The sequence below is a fragment of the Mastigoproctus giganteus genome, chromosome 8, assembly GCF_048544385.1.
Source record: "Mastigoproctus giganteus isolate SK-2022 chromosome 8, ASM4854438v1, whole genome shotgun sequence".
Classification (NCBI taxonomy): domain Eukaryota; kingdom Metazoa; phylum Arthropoda; class Arachnida; order Uropygi; family Thelyphonidae; genus Mastigoproctus; species Mastigoproctus giganteus.
The window spans coordinates 33,325,102-33,349,100 of NC_143582.1; the positions used below are offsets into that span (position 1 = coordinate 33,325,102).

Below are 23,999 nucleotides of genomic sequence, written 5' to 3' on the forward strand. Positions count from 1 at the left end.
ACAACCACTGTGAGTTAGGTGATATGTGGCTCTAAATTGCCATCGTGTTCCACACACGCTCTTAAAAAAAGACATCCTTCTTGAAAGGATCCAAAAATGGGCAGTGCACCTGTTTGGAACATCAAAAAGGCCTCCTTCCCATGTGAGGAAAGACTGGCAGCTTGGTAACTGAGAACTTTAGAGGGGATCTGATTGGGATCTAAGGCTTGGAGTGAGATTAGTAAAATAAGCGAAGGGTAAATGTTCGTGGTTAGGAATAATATATAACAAGGGGGACATGAAGTCAAATTATAGGGAAAGAGAAACAGATTTCAGTAATTAGAATTTGCTGGATTGTAAGAAATTTTATTTTACCCAGTGAATTGTTAATTTCCGCAATAAGTTATCTCCATGAGTAGTTGAGGCTGACAGACTGGGGAAATTCAGAAATTAGCTGGATAGATATCTGAAGGTAGAGGGGATCACATAGGTAGTCTATTTTAGTTTGCATTATTATTGGCTTGTATGGCAACAGCTTGAAGCTAATACTAATGTGCACACTATTATTTCAAGTGTATGCAGTTTACAATAAATCTACTGTGAATGATTTTAAAAGAAGATATGAGATATATTCAAACTAAAACAACAAATTTTAATGAAACATTTATTTATTTATTTCTGGTAAGGAACCTCATTATACTGAAAAAGTGATGCTAACCATAAATTAGTATGAAAATGGGTTATTTTAGAGAATTAAATGAAGAGAACGACAGTGTTTCACACTTTTGTTCTCTTCAACCAGGCTTCACACTGATACATGAACCTGCAGGCTAGAGCAAACATCAAAGATTAATCTCAAAGGGGGATTTATTTACATCATAAGTGCTCATCCTCACAGTGCAGCTGCTGTTGATACTGTCCAAGATTTTTTTGAATTGCTGCCACATCCTACTTATTTACTTGACTTCTCTCCAATCAGCTATTATCTTTTCAGACAACACAAAGAGGTGTTTGCAAAGAGTACTTCTACTCTGGATGTCAAAGTTGAAAAAGCAGCATGTGAGTGACTCAGAAAGCAAAGAAATTCTTTGTTTCTAGGCGGTATAAGATTTCTATTGCAAGAGAAGACTGCTGTCTACTGTGTTATCTACTGTGGTGATGTTTATGCATTTATGCACTAACTTTAATTAAAAAAGTAAGAGATTACCTCAATCTTTTTCGTGGAATGCTTCCAGTAATTTCTCTCCAAATGTAACGAATTAATGAATTCCCTTAGAGATACGACCATCGACGCGCAATGGAATCGAAAGCTGAGAGCCTCAACCCGACCCTGAAACACATCAAATCACCGCAGCAAGACCATGAGTGTGAGAAGACATGTTGTCAGAATAAATAATTAAAACTGCTTCCGATAATAAATAATTAAATTTACAATTAAAAAAGATTAAATTCACAACTAAAATTTTGATGAACACTCAAATTAAACGAAAAGCACAGCTGCTTCCCTTCCTTAAGCAGACCACACTTTTCAGCTGATTGCCATGTTCACAGGATGGGAATATCACAAAGTGTTTGTGTGTGTATTTGGCTCTTAAAATAGAGAGATTATTTGTATTTACGCATGCGTAAAAAAGACCAGAAATACGAAATTAGGTAAGGATGTCGCACATTGATAGAATTTTCTATCAGCGATCAATAATTTTATGTAATTGTGTTGTATGTTAAAAATTTCCACTTCATTGAATAGGAATACGTGACCGCATGAAAGGCCAACTCTGGCGCGTTGGATGGAAGCAGCATGTTGCTTGACACGTAAATCGTGGAAGTTATTGAGCCTTGCAGCTCTGAAATTTTTACTGCACTAACTTTAAGTATGATGGGATTTTAGAGTGAGAGAGAGAATTGAACTTTCTCCAATCTTTTATTCACCAAGACCATAAGTAACTGTGGGTACCCTTGTAACCTTCTCCTGAAAAGATGGCACCTCTGTAGCTAGGTGGGCAGGAGCAGCAGTGCGTAGCACATGCTTCTTGATTGGACCGGGGTTCAAGCCCGTGACCACCAAATACAGAGGGTGCGGAAAGGTCAGGGAATGACCACCGCATATCCCCGGAGCAATATGGCCTTAGTTGCTAATGCTCCTAAAAACCAAATAACAAACAAACTAACAAACCTGAAAAGATGAAATTAAACACAACAGTCAGGTTCACAGAAGAAGAGAGTGTTTTGCAGTAATCAGCATTCTTTCAATACAGTTTGCAATGCTAGACTATTCCCATTTACCCTGTTTAAATGAAGATAAAAGTATTTGTATTCTTTCCTAGATAAAAATACCAAAATGCTGTTTCATAAGCAAATAATTATAGGGGAACATCAATATGCTCCCCTATAATTGTTTTTGTACGGTGCATGCTATATATTTAGATAATATATAGCATTCACTGTGCAACATATGAGGGTGGTCAAAAACCTCTGAGAATTCAGCATAAAAGATGTACCAAATTCTTCTTTTCTTCCCTCCCCTACATTTCACCCTGAAGTTCAGTGCACTTATTGTATTTAATCTGCAACGAGTTTAAGCCTTTAAAAAAAAAATTCTCCATGTTGGGCATCAAACCAGGCTTCTGTAGCTGCTTATAGCTCTTTAAATTGAGTTCTGCAAAGGTGAGACTTCAGGTTTATGAACAAGTAATAGACACCTGAGACTGGTATCACCTGATACCTGGGCTGCACAGGGAATAGTTTAATTGTTCAAATCCACATTTGTGAATTTTACCCTGTGAAACCCAGGCTTTCAGCATAGGTGCATTGTCATGGAGAAGCACACCAGATGACCCAACCTTTTTTTCCTAAATTGCAGTTTTTATCTTTGGCATAATATTCCTGCTATTGTGGTTTTACTTGCAAGGTACTTGATTAACAATAATCCTTTGTTTCCCAGAAAACTGAGTCCAGCACTTTTCCAGCTGCCACTTGGGTGAAAACATTTTTAGGGTTGGAGATCCCTTGTGCTTCCACTGCATTATTTCCAATTTGGATTCAGGATCGTAAAAGTGTAGGCAAGTTTCATCACCAGCCACCACACAGGATAAAAATCTATCTGGTTTAACAAGGACTAATTTTAAATTCTCATTTGATGACTCCATCCTCTGATATTTGTTGTGAATGGAAAGGTTTCTGGGAACCCATCTTGCACAAACATTGGACATTCCCAAATGCTCATGTATTATTGTTAGAATGCTTCCATGGGAAATGAGAAGTACTTTTTCAAGTTTAAACACTTAATTCTTCCATTTTCTAAGATTTGTGCTTCAATGATGGTAGTTGTTTCAGAATTGACTGCTTTAAATGGCTGACCGGACCTTGGATCGTCAGGTCAGCCATTTAAAATGCTGATCGTCCGGTCAGCAGACTCCCATCCTCTTTTGAACTCTGTCAACCATTTTGCAACAATAGCATATTGTTTGGTGATACTTCCCCAAACACTCTAGCCATTCTTTCATGGATTTCTTTAGCATTTCGAAATATTTGGTTACTGATTCATTCTTCTTCCACCTACCAACATAAAAAAAAAATTTTAATTTTAGAAACTGCCTAAAATATTGGAATAATTTTTTTCATGTTTTTCTATGATATGTTATTAAAATAACTTATTCTATAATTTATTAATACATTTTATATGCCCTGTTCTCAGAACTTTTTGACCACCTCTCAACATGTAAGGTTAGTTCAGAGCTACAGTAAAATCCCTTTGAAAGATCAGCATGATTAAATAGGATTAAAAATTTATCTATGCTAAACCTTTTCCTGACTCTGTATGAGTCAGTATAGGCTACTGGTACTGTAATTTAAGATCAATCACACTGTAAAGAAGTTATTGGAAATTATCGGAATGTTCCATAAAACTGTCAATTCATTAAACAAATGCAGAGAAGTTTTTCCTGATTTATTTTCTGATTTATTAGTTAAAATTATCATATTAACTTATTTTCTAGAGTAGCTTTATATTCCTAGTTAGGATACTAAGTTTAACTTAGACAGAGATTTTGTAGGTATTACTTAGTATCGGTAACGGTATCAAATCCACGTGTCACAAATTGAACGAGAGGTCTTTTTTTTTTTTTAACCAAATTTAGTCGATTTATTAACCAATTGTTATATCAAATTATCTTCTATAAGTAGATTATAGACCTAGTCAGGATCCTTAGTTTATTCTAAATTGAGATAGCGAGATTTGGAAGCTAATCAATACTTACGAGTCCGTAGAAGTACCGTTCGTGAATTCCCGCCATTTTTACACGATAGCATAAGCTTAGTGTAGTATAGTGCATAATATAATATTGTCAATTAATCAGTAAATCTATTAATCTTGATAAACTTTATTGTCAATTAAATTGTATTTTTAACTCTATATATATATAACGACTTAATCGTAACAAATAATTAATACATAACTATAGTGGTACACGTGATACGGAAGTTGTATAAAGGGAACTCGTAGAAAACATTAGATACCAAAAAAAAATATATATATAACATAACTGTTTTGGGATATAACTTAAGGATTTAATTTTTGTTTTGAAATTTTATTGAATTAAATCGGAATCATGACTCTGACCACAGCAGCAAAGCAAAAGGCTCAAGCTAATGGGAGTGCTGTGGTTCAGGGGAGAACTGAGGGGGTCAGTTGCCCTCTGAATCACAGTCTTTTAAAATGCACTGTTTGCTTGATGTTTGCGGAGCAGTCGGGTACGGGACATGATACTGCCAAGGGGGATGTCTTTGTGTGTGCACGATGTAAGGAGTGCAAGGAAATCAGGTGACAACTCAGCGTTGTTATGGGCCTTTATGAGAGCTTGAAGGACAGGGTGGATGCCCTCGAAGGAAATAAATTGAGGGGCCCATCAAGCTCTCAGCTGCCCACATCAACGCCAGAGCTTGCACTTGGTCATCAGGCAACACAGAGGCAGCCCCCTAGGCAGAATGCGCTGGTCCCACAGGAACTAGTAGTTGTTGGTGACTCTATTGTCAGGGAAACAGGGAACATGCTTTGTAAAAAGGATAGGTGGAATAGGACCAGGGTATGTCTGCCAGGGGCAAAGGTTGATGACATTGTAGAGCGGATATCATCTTTTAAGGGCACAAAAGGTGATATAGTTGTACACGTTGGCACTAATGATATTAAGAGTAGGAGACCGGCGGAATTACTTAGCAAGTACAGGTCACTGTTGAAAAAAAAGCCGTGAAATAGGGTTGAATTTGAAAGTGTCTGCAATTCTGCCCAGACACGATAGGAGGGAGTATATGATGAGAGCCTTGTCGATCAATTCGGCCCTGGAGGGATTGTGCAAGGCTCAGGGGGTAGAATTTTTTTCAGCCTGGACTGTACTTGTTAACAGGAGAGATTGCTTCTACAGGGATGGGATACACTTAAATAGAAAGGGTGCAAGAATTTTTGCTGATGCTGTCGAGGCAGTGTTAGGTGGGTCGGAAAACTGCTAGTTGGGGGGGATACAAGGACTAATAGATTAACAGTAGCCACTGGCAGAGGTGGAAGCGATTCTTGCACTGCTTCTATTGAAATGAGCAGAAGCCTGAAAAACAAAGGATATTTCAGAGACTACTGGGAGTCATTGCGGTACAAGTAAACACATGAGTTGTGTTAGGGTAGCTAAGAATAGAAACAGGTGCATGTATACCTGCGTGTACACCAATGCTAGGAGTTTGGTAAATAAATTTGATGAATTTGAGGTATTGCTCAAAACATCAAAGGCAGATATTGTTGGGATATCAGAGACGTGGTGTCACACAGATATAAAATGCGGAACTGGAATTTGGGGAATACAATGTGTACAGAAAGGATAGACAGGACAGGAGGGGAGGAGGGGTTATGCTATTAATTAAGAAAAACATAAAAGTCCAAGGAAGTGAAGCCAGTCGACATCGATGGACAGGGCAGTGTCGAGTCAGTTTGGTGTGACATAAGCATAGGGAAATCAAAATTGAGAGTAGGAGTGTGCTATAGGCCTAATGACTCTGATGAGTATAATAAGATATTGTACAGGGAAATAGAGTGGGCCAGTAAATCAGAGAGTCTTATAATGGTGGATTTTAATTTCCCAGATATTGACTGGAATTTGGGGGTTGGTCACTCGCACACTAGCAAGGCTTTTGTGAATTTATTGGATGATTGTTTTCTACATCAGCATGTTCGTGAGGCAACAAGAGGGAGCAATACTCTTGATCTGATTATCAGTAGTGATTCTTCATGCATTAAGAATCTGCAGATAAATGAACCACTAGGTGGCAGTGATCACAGTGTGTTGAAGTGGGATTTACTCAAGGAGGTAACTACCATCAGAGGTAAAGGGAAGGGTTTTTGTTTTCGTAAAGGCGACTATGATGGTCTGAGACAGTATTTAAATTCTATACAGTGGGACCAACTGATGATGTTACCAACAGCAAACTCAAAATGGCAAGCATTCAAGGAATTAATCTTGAAGGCTACCAGGCTTTACATACCAAGTAAGAAATATTGTTCAAGGTTTAGGCCTAAATGGTTGTCAGATGAACTAATGAGACATGTGGCAGAGAAGAAAAATGCATGGGATACATACAAATTAATGGGTGACATGGAAGCCTATGGTAGATATAAGTTGGTCTGTAACCAAGTCACAAAGGAGATTAGGCAGGCAAAGGCAGACTACGAAAAATCCTTGGCAAAGGATGCAAAGAAAAACAGAAAAGAGTTCTTTACATATTTAAACTCGAGAAGGAAAGGGATGAATCAGATTGGTCCACTGGATATTGATGGTTCAACAGTTGAGGATCCTGCTCAGGTGGCTAACAATCTAAACGAGTATTTTGCATCTACATTCACGCATGAGGAGTTATTCAGGAAGGAGAATGATGTAGGTAAAGTAAACATTGGCAGTGAGCTGGATGATTTTGTAATAACTGAGAGGAAAGTGGAGGAGAGATTGTTGAGGATAAACATAAAAAAGGCACCTGGGGTGGATGGGATCTATTCAGTTATATTAAAGGAGGCAGCAAAGGAAGTAAGCAAACCCCTAGCCATAATTATGAGAGCTTCTTTGGACTCAGGGGAGGTACCCATAGACTGGAGATGTGCAAATGTAACCCCAATTCACAAAGGAGGATCAAAGGCTGACACAAGTAATTATAGACCTGTTAGTTTAACTTCTGTTCCAGGTAAATTAATGGAGGCACTGGTTAAAGAAGCACTGCAGGATCATCTAGACAAGAATTCAGTTATAGCTCAGACGCAGCACGGTTTTGTTAAGGGCAGGTCTTGGCTGACCAATTTGATTGGATACTATGATGTAGTCACAAAAGAACTGGATGCAGGGAATAACTTTGATATTATATATTTGGATCTTAGAAAGGCTTTTGATACTGTTGCACATGGAAGACTGCTGCACAAAGTGGAACAGTGTGGCATTGGAGGCAAATTGCTGCTATGGATAAGGGGATGGTTGAGTGGCAGAAGACAGAGAGTGGTAATCAATGGACACTGCTCAACGTGGACTAATGTTATTAGTGGAGTTCCTCAGGGTTCAGTGTTGGGTCCGTTGTTGTTTTCGGTGTTTATGAATGATATTGATGATGGGATATCAAGTTTAATGTCCAAGTTTGCAGATGATACAAAGGTTGGCAGGGTTGTTAAGGACACTACTGACGCTATGCTGCTGCAACAGGATCTGGAAAGGTTGAACAGATGGGCTGAGAGGTGGCAAATGAAGTTTAACATTGACAAATGTAAAGTACTACATATGGGAAACAGTAACCCCAGAGCAACGTATCAACTCTGCAGTACTACACTGACAGTGGTGGAGAATGAAAAGGACCTGGGGGTAATTGTGCAGGCAGATATGAAGTTCTCTGAGCAGTGCAGACGAGCTGCAAGAGTAGCTCATGGTGTCTTGTCAATGATATACAGGAATTTTTCTAGCAGGGATAAGGAGGTGATTATTCCCTTGTATAAGGCAATGGTTAGGCCACATTAGCATTAGTAGAGGCATTTGATGCAAGAAAGCAAGCTTATGCAGCATCAGCAAAAAAAAAAAAAAAAAAACCACTTCCACTTCACCCCTCTGTTCGTTCAAAATACCTGTCCAGCTGAGCCTTAAACTTATTTAGGCTATCAACCTCCACCACAAGAGATGGAAGTCTGTTCCACCAACCAACCACCCGCTGGCTAAAGGCACGTCTATCCTACATCTGTCTTTCCTCAATTTGAATTTATGCCCTCTCAGGTGATTATTCTGAGCAAGAGGAAGAATCCCATCAGCATTGAGCATGCTCAAACCATTCAAGGCTTTACACGCCTCAATCAGATCACCTCGCTGGTGACTAGTCTCCAGACACTGTAATTTGCAAATCCTAAGCCTTTCTTCGTAAGAGCACCCCTTTGTTCCATTCACTAATCTTGTTGCCCTTCTCTGTACTCGTTCCAGCAGCTCTACATCCTTCTTGAAATGAGGCCTCCAGACCTGTATACAGTGCTCTAGGTGTGGCCTGACCATTGCCTTATACAAGGGAATAATCACCTCCTTATCCCTGCTGGAAAAATTCCTGTATATCATTGACAATACTCCATGAGCTACTCTTGCAGCCCGTCTGCACTGCTCAGAGAACTTCATATCTGCCTGCACAACCACCCCCAAGTCCCTTTCATTCTCTACCACTGTCAGTGTAGTACCACAGAGTTGATACGTTGCTCTGGGGTTGCTGTTTCCCATGTGTAGTACTTTACATTTGTCAATGTTAAACTTCATTTGCCACCTCTCAGCCCATCTGCTCAACCTTTCCAGATCCTGTTGCAGCAGCATAGTGTCAGTAGTGTCCTTGACAACCCTGCCAACCTTTGTATCGTCTGCAAACTTGGACATTAAGCTTGATATACCATCATCAATATCATTTATAAATACAGAAAACAATAATGGACCCAACACTGAGCCCTGAGGGACTCCACTAATAACATTAGTCCACGATGAGCAGTGTCCATTGATTACCACTCTCTGTCTTCTCCCCCTCAACCACCCCTTTATCCATAGCAGCAATTTGCCTCCAATGTCACACTGCTCCAATTTGTGTAGCAGTCTTCCATGTGCAACAGTATCAAAAGCCTTTCTAAGATCCAAGTATATAATATCAAAGTTATTCCCTGCATCCAGTTCTTTTGTGACTGCATCATAGTATCCAATCAAGTTGGTCAGGCAAGACTTCCCCTTAACAAAACCATGCTGTGTCTGAGCTATAACTGAAGTCTTGTCTAAATGATCCTGCAGTGCTTCTTTAACCAGTGCCTCCATTAATTTTCCTGGAACAGAAGTTAAGTTCACAGGTCTATAATTACTTGTGTCAGCCTTTGATCCTCCTTTGTGAATTGGGGTCACATTTGCACATTTCCAGTCTATGGGTACCTCCCCTGAGTCCAAGGAAGCTCTCATAATTATGGCTAAGGGTTTGCTTACTTCCTTTGCTGCCTCCTTTAATATAACTGGATAGATCCCATCCACCCCGGGTGCCTTTCTTGTGTTTATCTTCAACAGTTTCTTCTCCACTGTACTCCCAGTTATTTCAAGATTCTGTAGCTTACTGCTAGAGTTGAATACACCTTTGGCATTCCCCTCGCTGAATAACTCCTCATGTGTGAATGTCGATGCAAAATATTCATTTAGTTTGTTGGCTACCTGAGCAGGATCATCAACACTTGACCCATCAATATCAAGTGGACCAATCTGATTCATCCCCTTCCTTCTAGAGTTTACATAAGTAAAGAACTCTTTGCTGTTTTTCTTTGCATCCCTTGCCAAGGATTTCTCATAATCTGCCTTCGCCTGCCTAACCTCCTTTGTAACTTGGTTGCATATCAACTTGTATCTATCATAGGCTTCTGTGTCATGTGTTAATTTGTATGTATCCCATGCATTTTTCTTCTCTGCCATATGCCTCATTAGTTCATCTGACATCCATTTTGGCCTAAACCTTGAACAATATTTCTTAGTTGGTATGTAAAGCCTAGTAGCTTCCAAGATAAGTTCTTTGAATGCTTCCCATTTTGAATTTGCTGTTGGTAACATCATCAGTTGGTCCCAATGTATAGAATTTAAATACTGTCTCAGTCCATCGTAGTCGCCTTTATGGAAGCAATAACCCTTCCCTTTACCCCTAATGGTAGTTACCTCTTTGAGTAAATCCCACTTCAGCACACTGTGATCACTGCCACCTAGTGGTTCATTTATCTGCAGATTCTTAATGCATGAAGAATCACTGCTGATAATCAAATCAAGAGTATTACTCCCTCTAGTTGCCTCCCGAACATGCTGATGTAGAAAACAATCATCCAATAAATCCACAAAAGCCCTGCTAGTGTGTGAGTAACCAGCCCCCAAATTCCAGTCAATATCTGGGAAATTAAAATCTCCCGTTATAAGACACTCTGATTTACTGGCCCACTCTATTTCCCTGTACAGTTCCTTATTATACTCATCAGAGTCATTAGGCCTATAGCACACTCCTACTCTCAATTTTGATCTCCCAATGTTTATGTCACACCAAACTGACTCCACACTGCACTGTCCAGCGATGTCGACTGGCTTCACTTCCTTGGTTTTTATGTGTTTCTTAACTAATAGCATAACCCCTCCCCCCTTCCTATCCTGTCTGTAGACGTTGTACTCCCCAAATTGCAGTTCTGCATCCCTTATATCTGTGTGACACCACGTCTCTGATATCCCAACAATATCTGCCCTCGATGTTTTGAGCAATACCTCAAATTCATGAAATTTATTTACTAAACTCCTAGCATTGGTGTACACGCAAGTATACCTGCACCTGTTTCTATTCTTGGCTACCCTAACACAACCCATGTGTTTACTTGTACCGCAATGGCTCCCAGCAGTCGCTGAAATACCATGCATCTTGTTTTTCAGGCTTCTGCTCATTCTAATAGAAGCAGTGCAAGAATCTCTTTCACCTCTGCCAGTGGCTACTGTCAATCTATTGGTCTTTGTCTCCCCCCAAGGTAGCAGTTTTCCGTCCCACCTAACACTGCCTCGATAGCATCAGCAAATATTCTTGCACCCTTTCTATTTAAGTGTATCCCATCCCTGTAGAAGCAATCTCTCCTGTTAACAAGTAAAGTCACTCAAGTAACATCTTGAGGACTGTATACAGGTCTGGAGGCCTCATTTCAAGAAGGATGTAGAGCTGCTGGAACGGGTACAGAGAAGGGCAACAAGATTAGTGAATGGAACAAAGGGTTGCTCTTATGAAGAAAGGCTTAAGTTTTGCAAATTACAGAGTCTGGAGACTAGGCACCGGCGAGGTGATCTGATAGAGGTGTATAAGGCTTTGAATGGTTTGAGCATGCTCAATGCCAGTGGGATTCTTCATCTTGCTCAGAATAATCACCTCAGAGGGCATAAATTCAAATTGAGGACGGACGGATGTCGGATAGATGTGCGGAAATTTGCCTTTGGCCAGCGGGGGCTTGGTTGGTGGAACCGACTTCCATCACTTGTTGTTGAAGTTGATAGCCTAAACAAATTTAAAGCTGAACTGGACAGGTATTTCGAACGAACGGAGGGGTGAAATGGGAGTGTTTTTTTTTTTTTTTTTTTTTTTTTTTGGCTGATGCTGAATAAGCTTGCTTTCTTGCATCATATGCCAATGCTAATGCTAATAATCTGTTTTACCTGTTAGAAAAATTCACTTAAAGACAATATATAAATGTACTGATGTTAAATCAAATCCTTGAGATAAAGAAAACTTCTTTTCTATTATCTTCTGTCATTTTGCTACATGACAGAATGTAACCATTAATATATTACAAATTCAGAATCTATTTTCTGTTCATACACAGCTTTACAAAATTACTGATTGTGATTTCTTAATAGTATTTATGAGTGAATTACTTGAAATGCCTTTTAACTCATTTAAAAAGTTTCATGAAATCCATCCTCAGAAATATGGTGGAGCAGGACTGCAAGTATTTGATAGTTATATATTATAACAGAAGAATTAGCTTATGGGTGTACATGAATTTCAACTGCTATCGAGGCAAATGGATTGGATGTGAGTTCTTATATGTATTATAATGTTATTTAAGTATTGCTTCATAGTATAATACAGTGCTGTCCTTTTGAGAGCTATCTGACATCACAGTACATGAACTGTGTTGTTGTTGATAAAAAAAAATTTTGAAACTCCTGCTCTTTAGATGCCAGTTAATTTAGAAAGTAGTATCTTGAAGAACTTGCATTTTAACAGAGAAAAATTATGCTTGATTATATATTTTTTCCCTAATAATTTTGTTCTATATTCATGAACAGGTTTTCTAAAAATGAAATTAAATATGAACAAGTTACATAATAATTAGCATTCTGTTATATCAGACATTTAATTATCACGAAACATGAACATGTTTGACTTAGCATTAGTAGAGACATATGATGCCAGAAAGCAAGCTTATATAGCATGAGCCAAAAAAAAAACCCTTCCCATTTCATTCATTCATTCTCTCCAAATGTTTGTCTAGTTCTGCTTTGAGCTTAGTTAAGTTGTTGACCTCCACTACAACAGATGGAAGTTTGTTCCGACTATCAACCATCTGCTGGCTAAAGGCAAATTTCCGCACATCTGTTCTACAATTGTTTTTCCTCAGTTTGAATTTGTCCCCTCAGGTGAGTAACCTGAGGAAGAACCCCATCGGCGTTGAGCTTGCTCAAACCATTCAAGGCTTTATACACCTCAATAAGGCCACCTTGCAGGTGTCTAGTCTTCAGAAGTTGCAATTTGCAGAACTTAAGCCTTTCTTGGTAACAGCAACCCTTTGTTCCACTCACCAATCTCATTGCCCTTCTCTGTACTCATTCCAGCCGCTCCTCGTTTTTCCTAAAATGAGGCCTCCAGACTTATATACGTTACTCGAAGTGTGGCCTGACCATTGCCTTTTACACTGGAACAATCACTGCCCTCATCCCTGCTAGCAAAATTCCTATATATCATTGACAAAACACTGAGATACTCTTGCAGCCTGTCTGCACTGCTCAGAAAACTTCACATCTGAGTGCACAATTACACCCAGGTCCTTTATATTCTTCTCTATCCTGAGTGTAGTACCAGCCAGTTGATATGTTACTCTGGGGTTAATGCTACCTATATGCAGTACTTTACATTTGTCAATGTTAAACTTCAGTTGCCACCACTCAGCCCATTTGCTCAACTTTTTCAGATCCCATTGCAGTAGCATACTATCATTACTGTCATTAACAACCACTCTGTCTTCTCCCACTCAACCATCCTTTTATCCATTGTAGCAATACTGCCATACTGCTCCAATTTTTAAAGTAGTCTTCCATGTGCTGCAGTATCAAAAGCTTTCCTAAGATCCAAGTATATGATATCAAAATTATTTTCTGCATCCAGTTCCTTCATAACCACATCATAGTATCCAATAAAATTTGTCAGATAAGCCTTCCCCTTAACAAACCCATGATATGTCTGAACTATAACTGCAGTCTTGTCTAGATGATCCTTCATTGCTTCCTTAACAGTGATGCCATTGTTTTCCCTGAAACAGAAGTTAGACTAACAGGTCTGTAATTATCGTGTCACCCTTTGATCCCCCTTTGTGCATTAGGGACACATTTGCACATCTCCAGTCCATGGGAACATCCCCTGAGTCCAAGGAAGCTTTCATAATTATGGCTAACTTGTCATAACTATGCTAACTGTGGCTAACTGGAAACTCATTTATTTATAGTGAGTATGAATTAGTGCATGTTGAATAGAAGGTGTTTTTAATGCTCTCACTCATTTTAAAACGAGTGATTTTATTAGAATGAAAATTTAATTAAAAATGTAACTACTGTCAAGGGAAAAGGGTAGGGATTTTGCTTATGTGAAGGCAATTACATTTGTCTTAGACAGTATTTAAAATCAATGTAGTGGGACCAACTGATGATGTTACCTGCAGTGAATTTGAAATGGGAATCATTCAGAGTAGTAATCGTAAAGGCGACTAGGCTTTTTATACAACTAAGAAATATGTTCAAAACTTAGACTTGAATGGATGTCAAATGAACTAGTGAGACTCATGGAAGAGTGAAGTTTTATGCACGGGATGCATATAAATTATTAGGTGATACAGAAGACTGTATCACTTGATAATTTAGTCACCTATAGTAGATATAAACTAGTCTGCAATCAAGTCACAATCGAAATTAGGCAAACTTAGGCAGATTAAGAAAAATCTTTGACAAAGGATGCAAAGAATCAGCAAAGACTTTAGAACATAAACAGTAGAAGGATGTGGATCATATTGGTCCACTAGGTATGAATGGCTTAACTGTCAGTGGTCTTGCTCAGGTAACTGATAAACTGAATGGGTGTTTTGCATCCCAATTCACGCATGAGGAATGGATGCCAGAAGTGTATCAAATTCTAACAGGGAGCTAAATGATTTTGCGATATCTGAGGGGAAAGTGGAAGAGAAATTGTTGATTTGAAACCAAACATAAAAGGCACCTAGAGTGAATAGAATCTGTTCAGTTATATTAAGGGATATAACAAGAGGTAAGGGAATCATTCAGAGTAGTAATGACTTTTAGCCATTATTATGAGAGCATCCTTGAATTCAGGAGAACCCCACCCCCTGTTGACTGGACATGTGTGAATATATCCAAAATTGACAAAAGGCAGACCAAAGGGTGAAATGAGTAATTACAGACCTGTTTTAGCATTAGCATTAGTTGAGGCATATGATGCAAGAAAGCAAGCTTATACAGTATCAGTCAAAAAAAAATTCTTCCTAATTCACCCATCCAGTAATTCCAAATGTTTGTCTAGTAGAGCCTTAAATATATTTAAGCTATTGACTTCCACAACAAGATGAAGTCTGTTCCTGCAATCCACTGGCTAAAGGCAAATTTCCACACATGCATTCTACAACTGTCTTTCCTCAATTTGAATCTGTGCCCCCTCAGGTTCGTAATCTGAGCAAGCGGAAGAATCCCATCAGCATTGAACCTGCTCAAACCATTCAAGGCCTTATCCTGCAATGCTCCTTTAACTAGTGACCTGTTCAGGAAAATGGTGGTGTCACAGGTTAAAGAAGTGATGCATGACCGACTAAATAGGAATTGCAGTTATTCTCCAGTCATACCATGGATGCAAAAAATAATTTTGACATCATATATTTAGATTTCAATAAAGTAAAAATTTTATACTGTTGCATATTAAAGAGTGCTATACAAATTGGAGCAGTGTGGCATTAATGGTGAATTACAGCTATGGATAAAGGAATGTTGAGTGTAAAAGACAGAGTGGCTATGAATGGGCACTGCTGTTCTTGGATTTCAGTTGTTAGTGGAGTACCCCAGTGTTGTTTTCTTTATTTATTAATGATATTGATGAAGGCAATATCAGACTTAATGTCTAATTTTGCAGATGATACAAAGGTTGGCAAGGTGGTTAATGGCACTAATCGTTGTATGCTATTGCAAAAAGTCTAGAAAAATTACAGATGTGCTGATAAGTGGCGATGAAATTTAACAATGACAAATGTAAAGTACTGAATATGGGTAGCAGCAATCCCAGAATAATATAACTGTGTGGTACCACCATACTCAGGATAGTGGAGAACGAAAAGACCAGGGGTTAATTGTGTGCAGATAAGAGCAATAAGATTAGTAAGAGGAATAAGAGGGTGCTCTTGCGTGGAAAGGTTCAGATGTGCAAATTGCAGCATCTGGAGATTAAGCACCTGCAAAGAGATCTGATTGAGGTGTTTAAGGCTTTCTATGATCGAGTAATGCTGATTGCATCCTTTGTCTCAGTCAGAACACACACACACACAATGACACATTAAAATTGAGCAAGCATGCTTGCAGGATAGATGTGTGGAGGTTTGCCTTCAGCCATCTGGTATTTAATAGAATAGAATAGAATCTTTAATTGCAGCAATGATAGACATACAATTAGTCCCGTCACGGCATGGTGGTGCCAGGGGTTAACAAAACATTTGATTGTTGAAACAAACTTTCATCTGTTGTTGTGGAAATTGGTCATTTTAATAAATTCAAGGCAAAACTAGGCACACTATTAAGGGGAGGGACATGTGATATTTGTTTTCTTGCATCAATTGCCACTACTAAGACAAATTATAAATCTCAGTCTTTAAAAACCTCTTTCTCTGCTCAAGAAATGTTTATAAAAATTTTGCCACAATGGATAGTCATGAGATGGGATTTGTGTAGTACAGTAAACTGTCAAAATAACTGCACCCCAAATAATGGCACATTCGAAATAACGGCATATCGAGATTGGATATATACATACAGCACAGATGTCTTGCAGTGCCAAAAAAAAGAAAGAGAAAAATGGCAAGTCATGTGATTACTGTATTTGTTTACATTCGCCATTTTGAAATTCATTTATTTTAAATTAAAACCCCCTCACTATGGTTAATAAACCTCATACAGAGAAGAAAAGAAGAACATTAAAGCTTAGTGACAAACTTGATATAATCCAAACTATTACATTAGGGTCACCCGGAATGTTAATTCAGCTACCCATGTGTATTCTGTCTGTAAATTGCGTGTATTCTCTGGTCAATTTGCCTGTTTTGCTGGACGAAAAACCCCAGTTTCTAGGGTGGAAAGCTTGCTATCTACGCTTCAGACCGACTAACTTGGCCATGGAGTGAAAAAAGCCTATAAAATTTCCTTGTGTCATTGGCGGGATTTGAACCCATGCCTTTTCCACTTGGTGCTCCCCGCGCAGACTAAACTCGATATAATAAAGAAATAGAACAGGGCATAAGCAGAAGTGTATTAATGGCCGAATATTAAGTTTAAGTTTTTTTATGTTTAAGTTTTTTTTTTTGTACAGTTAATAAATTTGCATTCTTAATCTCTCTATTTCTTATTTAATGCAGAAATAATGGAATTATTTCTGCATTAAAATCTATTTATTTCTGCATTAAATATATTAAAAATAAAACTTTCTAGATAACGGAAAAATCGAAATAACAGCACCTTGAATCCCTGAAGATGCCATTATTTTGAAAGTCTACTGTATACATTATGTAGCATTATGCATCTCTTGTTCTTAAGTGGAGATGCACACATGGTGGGAAATGTTTTAAACTATTAACATGAAATTTGTCAAAGAATCCTCTGAATAAATCCTGAAAAATTTGTAAAGTAATGTAACTACTGTTCTAGACTTAAAACAATGTCTGTAGGTTCTGTGAGTAGTCAGACTGGAATTCGGTCTAAAACAGGGGTGGGCAACTTTTTTCGTCAGCGGGCCGAATGAAATTTTTGTATCATGATGCGGGCCGGAATAGATTGAACGATTTAATAAAAAAAAATCAGAACCTAAAAAATGTTATATTACTTGAATTACCGAATTATTAATGTATTTTAAAAAAAAATATCTGAATGTCCAATTATCATTGAAAATGCGGCATTCAGCATCAATTTTTCTTTTTTTTTAATTGGCTCATTTTATGGGCTATAAATTATATTAAATTAAAAATTGTAATAATTAGAAAAGGCATAAAACATAAAATCTCGCACCAATATTATTTTTTTCAATAAGAAGTCAAACCCAATGGAACTTCGTTCGATCGATGCTACAATAATAATTAGGAAATAACTCTTTGACGCTGCTTAGAATCACTTGGTTACTGTTGTAGTGGCCGCGATTCCCGATTGAACCGAATTAATCCGAACGTTTACGCCGAGTGTAGTCAAGTGTGGATTTTGTATATTTATGCATTTACCGAGGGGGCCGGATTCAACATCGTCGCGGGCCGGATATGGTTGGCTGTTGCCCACCCCTGGTCTAAAACCTTCTCTGGGGTCAAATTAAATGCACACTGAAAGTTTGTATTTGGTCTGATTATGTTTTTCTCCTGAAATAATGGCTGAATGTAGAAACCATACTTTTATTTATTTTCTGTGCTTCAGAATTGCATGTTAAAGTTTTGTGGCATTACTTCTGGTATCAGCAAAACAGATTAAAAATGACATAATTATACTGGAATATAGTAAATAATGCAAAACATGCATGACCCAACTGACATGAATTTAGAAAATAAAATTTGAAAAAAAAAGGGGGGGGGGGACATGAAAAGCCTGATTTAGAGGTGCCACATTTTTCAGCAGTTAATCTATAGGGTGATGATGCTGGCTTTGGCAAAAACTGGTCAGAGAGAGAATGTACACACGCACACCAGACCACACATGGGGAAAAAAAAAAAAAAAAAAAAAGACATCAATCTTCTTGAAAGGATCCAAAGATGGGTAACTTGCCTGGTGAGATTGGCAAAAGGGTGTCCATATGAGGAAAGACTTTGAATATGTGGGTTGCACAGCTTGGAAAAGTAGTCACCTTAGAGGAGACTTGATTCAGTTGTTTTAAGGTTCTGGGTGCCAAAAGTAAAATGAGTGAGGACAAAATTTTCACAGTTATAAATGATTCTAGAACTAGAGCCATAAATTTAAGTTATGGGGGCAGGGATTTTAGACTGGATTGCAGGAAGTTTTATTTTAGCCAGCAAGTTATAAATTACTGGAAACAGCAAGTTATAAATTACTACATGGGTGGTTGGGGCTGACAGTTTGGGATAATTCAAAAATCAGCTGAATAGTTAGTTACTACGGGAGGTGGGAAATGCATAGGTTGTCTATTTTCCTTTCGTTTATTAATTGGTTATTTTATTTTATTATTATTTTTCTTTTTTCTTTTTTTTGTGTGTATGCTGGTGCAGCATAAGCCTTAGGCTTCCTTGCACCATACGGCCATTACTAATACTAATCTTGATCCTTTTTTATTTTAAAAGAAAGTCACTTTTAATTGCTTCAGATGATATGCAACCTAACAATCTAAATTGCATATCTTTACTCATTAGTACCCTCTTGTTCTTCAGTACTCGCAGCTGGAATTTAGTGTGAACTAGGAAACTTTTCCTGTATTGCTTTGAGGATATTCAGTGGTTTAATGTGAGTAACAGAGATATGGATATGTATGTAGTCAAATGCATGTGCAAATTAATATTTAACAAAATTATCATGTGGGATAAATCTACTTATTCAATACTTGGAGATATACATAAATAAACTTTGCAGGTAAGTGCTTTTAATTATTCTCTTTCATTATTGCTTTCTATGAGACTTTATAACACTAAAGTAGCAGTCTGACAGTTCATTTCTTAGTTTTTTTTTTTTTTTTTTTCTGCATTCACTTCAGAATCAAAGGGTGAATAAATTCACAAAAAAAAAAGTGACTTCCATTACAAAACAAAAGAGATCTCATCATAACATTACAATTTAAGATAGATGTAATGTCATGATCAATGCCATTATCAGATGTAAAGTAATGAATTTGATTAAGGGGTTGTTTAACTACTGCTCTTTATTTTGAACTACCCTTGTAGTTGCTTGACTGAAAAAAAATATATATTAAAGATTATTACCAGGTATGTGTTTTTTTTTGGTGCCATTTCTTCATACTGTCTTGCGATAGCAAGTAACATCACTTATGCACATGCCCAGCTGACAGGAGATATTAAACCTCTTATAGAATGCATCTGCATGAATGAAAAATGCTTTTCTAGTATAAGTGACATACTTTAATTAGAAATTTCCTTGTGCTACAAATAACCACACAAACTATTGGTCATTACAAGTTATGCAATCCTGACCTTGTACATTGTCACTGCATCGCAGAAATGACAGACCCTTTCAAAAGCTAAGAAAGAAATGCAAGAGCATTATTATATCTCAGATTGGAACCTTTGGCACTCATGGCAACAAATACAAAAAGGACCATAACAGGTTGTAAACATAACTATTTTTACAGAGACATTACAACCAAAATGAAGGCCAAACTTTTAAAGAACCCAAAGCAAATGGAGTGCATGCACAAATAATCTTGTGTTAATTATAAGCATAATAATTCTTGAAATGTAAATGATATGAAATTAATTTTATAGTAAGGGGAAAAATAACAGGCAGCTCCAGGTCACACATTAGTCCTTTTCTTCTGTAGCTTTAGTACAGAGTGGGAAGCTGATCGACTGATCTTGAACTGCCTGTTATTTTTCTCCCTGCTGTAATGCATTCTGATATTCATTGGCCTATATTTTAACATAATTAGCATAATTTACCTAAAACTACTAAGCATGTTTCTGAGGGATTCTGTTTGGTTTATTTGTAACATTATGGCAAATAGGTAATGAAATTAATTAACACTTCTTAATGTTTTTTTATAAAACGGTATTACGGCAGATGAAACTTGTGCCACATTATTAAACTAAAGGAAGTTATTGAAACTTTTTGATGCTTGCTTTTGATATTGCTTGTTATTCTGTGTCACTTCAGCTACCAAGCAGCTTGGTTTTTCAGGCAAAGTATAGTAGTAAGATTAGTGAAATTCTTTTGAAATACAACAAAGGACTTTTATATAGCCACCCTCTTTAGTAGCTTTAAAATTAAGCTTTCCAAGGGCTTATACTCAAAAGAACAAGAAGAAACCCTGCCAGAAATGTGTTTATCTGTTCTGAATGGAATAACAAAAATTGCTGATTTGGGTGTGCATAAACTACTGGTAAATATCAAATATAAAATTTCTTGTGTTTCTTTGGAATTTCATCATTATCAGTACTATTTTATTAAAATTTCAGCTGTACAGCAAAAATTTTTGGAAGTATAAAATTTATATTTATATTATTTGTCTAATGGAATTTAATTAAATTACCATTTTTTATTTATTATTATTTTTTTGTTCACTATTTGAAATCTAGCATCTTGTACAGAAAATGTTACATATTGACCCTAAGCAGAGGTATCGTGCTGCTGATGTCTTAAGTCATGTGTGGATTACAAGCAGGGACCAGCTTCCCAATTGTCAGCTTCCTCATCAAGAACTTCATCTCGTCAAGGTTAGCCCATCTTAAGTTTTTTTTTATTAAGAATGATGGCAATTTATTTTATTATTATTTTATTATTATTATTATTATTTTTTATATCAGCTTGGTATCTGTGAAAATTTTTAATGTACAGCAGTTTGGATAAATACCAAAATTTATAGTTTGATAATTTTTTTATTATTTCTTCCCCCCCCCCCCCCCCCAGTTCTGAAAGACAAATACATCTAATATACCATCCTGTAAACAGTAAATTTACTGGGGGAATATCACTTGGTTCAGCTAATTTATATGTAAGAAAACATCTAAAACTTTTTCTGTACCAAATCCACAATATGTATGAACTTTAATTTCAGGATAATTAAAAGAAGTTTATGGTACTGCTGCTGGTTTAAAAGTTTACTTTGCATGAAGGTATTGAAATTTTGGATGAAACTATGCTTTACTGATGAAGCATAGTTTCATCTTAAAGTGGTTACATCAGCAGTCAAAACTGAAGAATATGGAGCAATGAAAATCTGAATCTTTTTTTTTTGCAAAACCTTCTTACATGCCCCAAAAATTGGTGTTTTATGTGGCATACCTTGAAGAAGAATAGTTGGACTCATATTTTTGAACAAACTGTCACCTCTGATGTTTACCAAGGTATCATAATGTAATTTATTGCATTGCCAGAGGAAAATGAAAGGAGCATCTGGTTCCAGTAGGATGAGGAAAACTGCCATACTGCGTGCTCGACCACGGAAAAGTTGTAAGAATGTCAGTGCTTTGAGTGACCATGGTTCGAACCTGCATGACTACTAAATGTGGAGCCGTTTCTAGTATTCTCTCTGTATTGTGAACTCCTTATCATGTGGTCATCCCAGAATATAAACAAGAAAATTTATTTTATTTATCTTGGACAGGGTAAATCCACATCTTGACTGGGAGGGAATCTTGGGCATCTGAGTCAGAAGAATGGATTCTGAACCAAATTGAGGGAGGAGAATCATTGACTCAGCATGAGAAAGTTAGTGACACTCAGTGTTCTGCAAGCAATGCAATATCAGTCTTATCTGCATCAAGTTCAGGCCTTCCCACCAAAAGATTTTCCAGCACGTGCTGTATTCTGTGAGCGGATCCTAACTCGTTTTCTTTGTTTGTTCTTTTTATAGATGAGGTGCAGTTTACCAGTGAGGGTATCACAGTTTTCACAATCAAAACCTATGGGCAGTAACATCCTCGTGGTTTCATCCAATGTCAGCTTCAGCAACAGTTTGGCATCAATGTTTGGGGTGGTATCATCAGTGATTATTTGGCTGGTTCCCATGTAACACCACAAATGTTTTTTTAGAAAATGGCTTTACACTGCTCAAAGATACCATTATAGATGAGTGTACACATGTCATTTATGCATGGCATGGCTTTGCCACATTTCAGCATTACCATTTGTAAATTAGTATTAGTATTTTCAAAATGACGTAAGGATGCAAGCTTATGTAGCATCAACAAAAACACAAGGAAAGACAATTTATTGGCTATTTTTTGGCTGAAGGGAAATTGTGACACATTGTGTGGCTATCATTTTTTTAAATTTGTCCCCTTATGTGTGTGTTGTATGAGAAAGAGTAAAAATGCTTTCAATGTTCAGTTTATTCAACCCTTTTAAAGCCTTAATAGTATTAGTATTAATAGTGGAAAATGATGAAAGCAAGTTTATAAAGCATCAGGAAAAAAAAAAAAAAAAAAGGAAAAGCCAACACTACCCATATCATCTGTCTAACAGGTTGTCTAATTCTTCCTTGAATTGATTTAAACTATCCACCCAACAACAGCAGATGGGAGGTTTCGACAATCGACCACCTACTGGCTGAAGGAAAATTTCTGCACATATATCCTATAACCATCCTTCCTTAGTTTGAATTTATGCCCCCTCAGGTGTATAGTCTGAGCAAGAGGAAGGATTCTATCAGCATTCAGCTTACTCAATCCATTCATAGTCTTAAACACACCTCAGTCAGATCTCTTTGCAGGTGCTTAGTCTCCAGGCACTAGTTTGCAGAACCGTATTGAACTAATGACTTCAATTAGGTTACCACACAGGTGCTTAGTTTCAGACCCCTATCTTTAATTTTGTTGCTCTTCTCTGCAGTTTTTCTGAAAGATCTGTCCTTAAAATGAAGTTTCCAAAACTGTATCCAATATTCAAGATGCATAGCCAACTCCCCAGATTTTTGATGGAGAATCCATGTTTTTTTTTACTCAATTTGACTCACCATTGTAATATAGTTGATGACAACTGAGTTTCTCATTCCTTTTGCAAAAATTCAGTTTTTCTGTATTCTTTTCTTTTCACAAAAAAATTAAATAAAAATAATAAAGCTACATTAAAACTGGAGGGTTTTTTTTTTTTTTTTTACCCATTAATGAATTGGTCATCAAATGTTCTGTGGCAGTCTGTGTTGCAAAATAGAAATGTATGTTAATAGTACTGTAGTGCAAAGCTAATTAACAATGGCTTTCAGCAAGATGTCAGAACTAGGACAACTCAGTGTGCCACCTTGGCACAGTCATCTCAACACAGGCTGAATTAGATTCCAGCCATCTCTACATCACCCAGCTTGGTGCTAAGTACAATATTTATTTATTAATATACGTTTTAACATAAAATTACATTCAAATTAGTTTAAAATAATATAATTAATAATGTAATGTAATTATAAAAATAGGATCACATAGGAATTCAATGTTGGCAGAACATGGTAGGTGGGGCTTAAGGTATATAAAGATGTAGGTTTAAACAGGAAATTATTTGTCAACATTCTACAGTCAGATTAAATTAACATGAAGTGTGTGGGTGTGGGTGTGTGTGTGTGTGTGTGTTTAAAAATTGCAGCTTTTACACATCTACAAATAGAACCAAAAATACTGTCTCAATGTGAAAAAGAAAAGTTAGCCAGTGATGGATATTTGTACATATATGATAAAGTTGCCACAGGTAAGATGACCAACTTTTGGCAATGTGAGAGAAAGGATATCATGTCAGAAATGGTAAAATAGTCAAGCACATCAGTAT

The 23,999-nt window shown here is 37.2% G+C and overlaps 1 protein-coding gene across 2 annotated transcripts in view; it reads left to right on the forward strand.

Moving 5' to 3' along the window:
- S6kII (Ribosomal protein S6 kinase II) overlaps positions 1–23,999 on the forward strand; it is a 297,018-nt gene that overhangs the window by 267,016 nt on the left and 6,003 nt on the right. For both annotated transcript variants that reach the window (XM_090379290.1, XM_090379291.1), the window contains one exon: positions 20,822–20,959. In XM_090379290.1, coding sequence (XP_090235416.1) covers positions 20,822–20,959 — 138 coding nt within the window. The remainder of the gene's footprint in view (positions 1–20,821; positions 20,960–23,999) is intronic.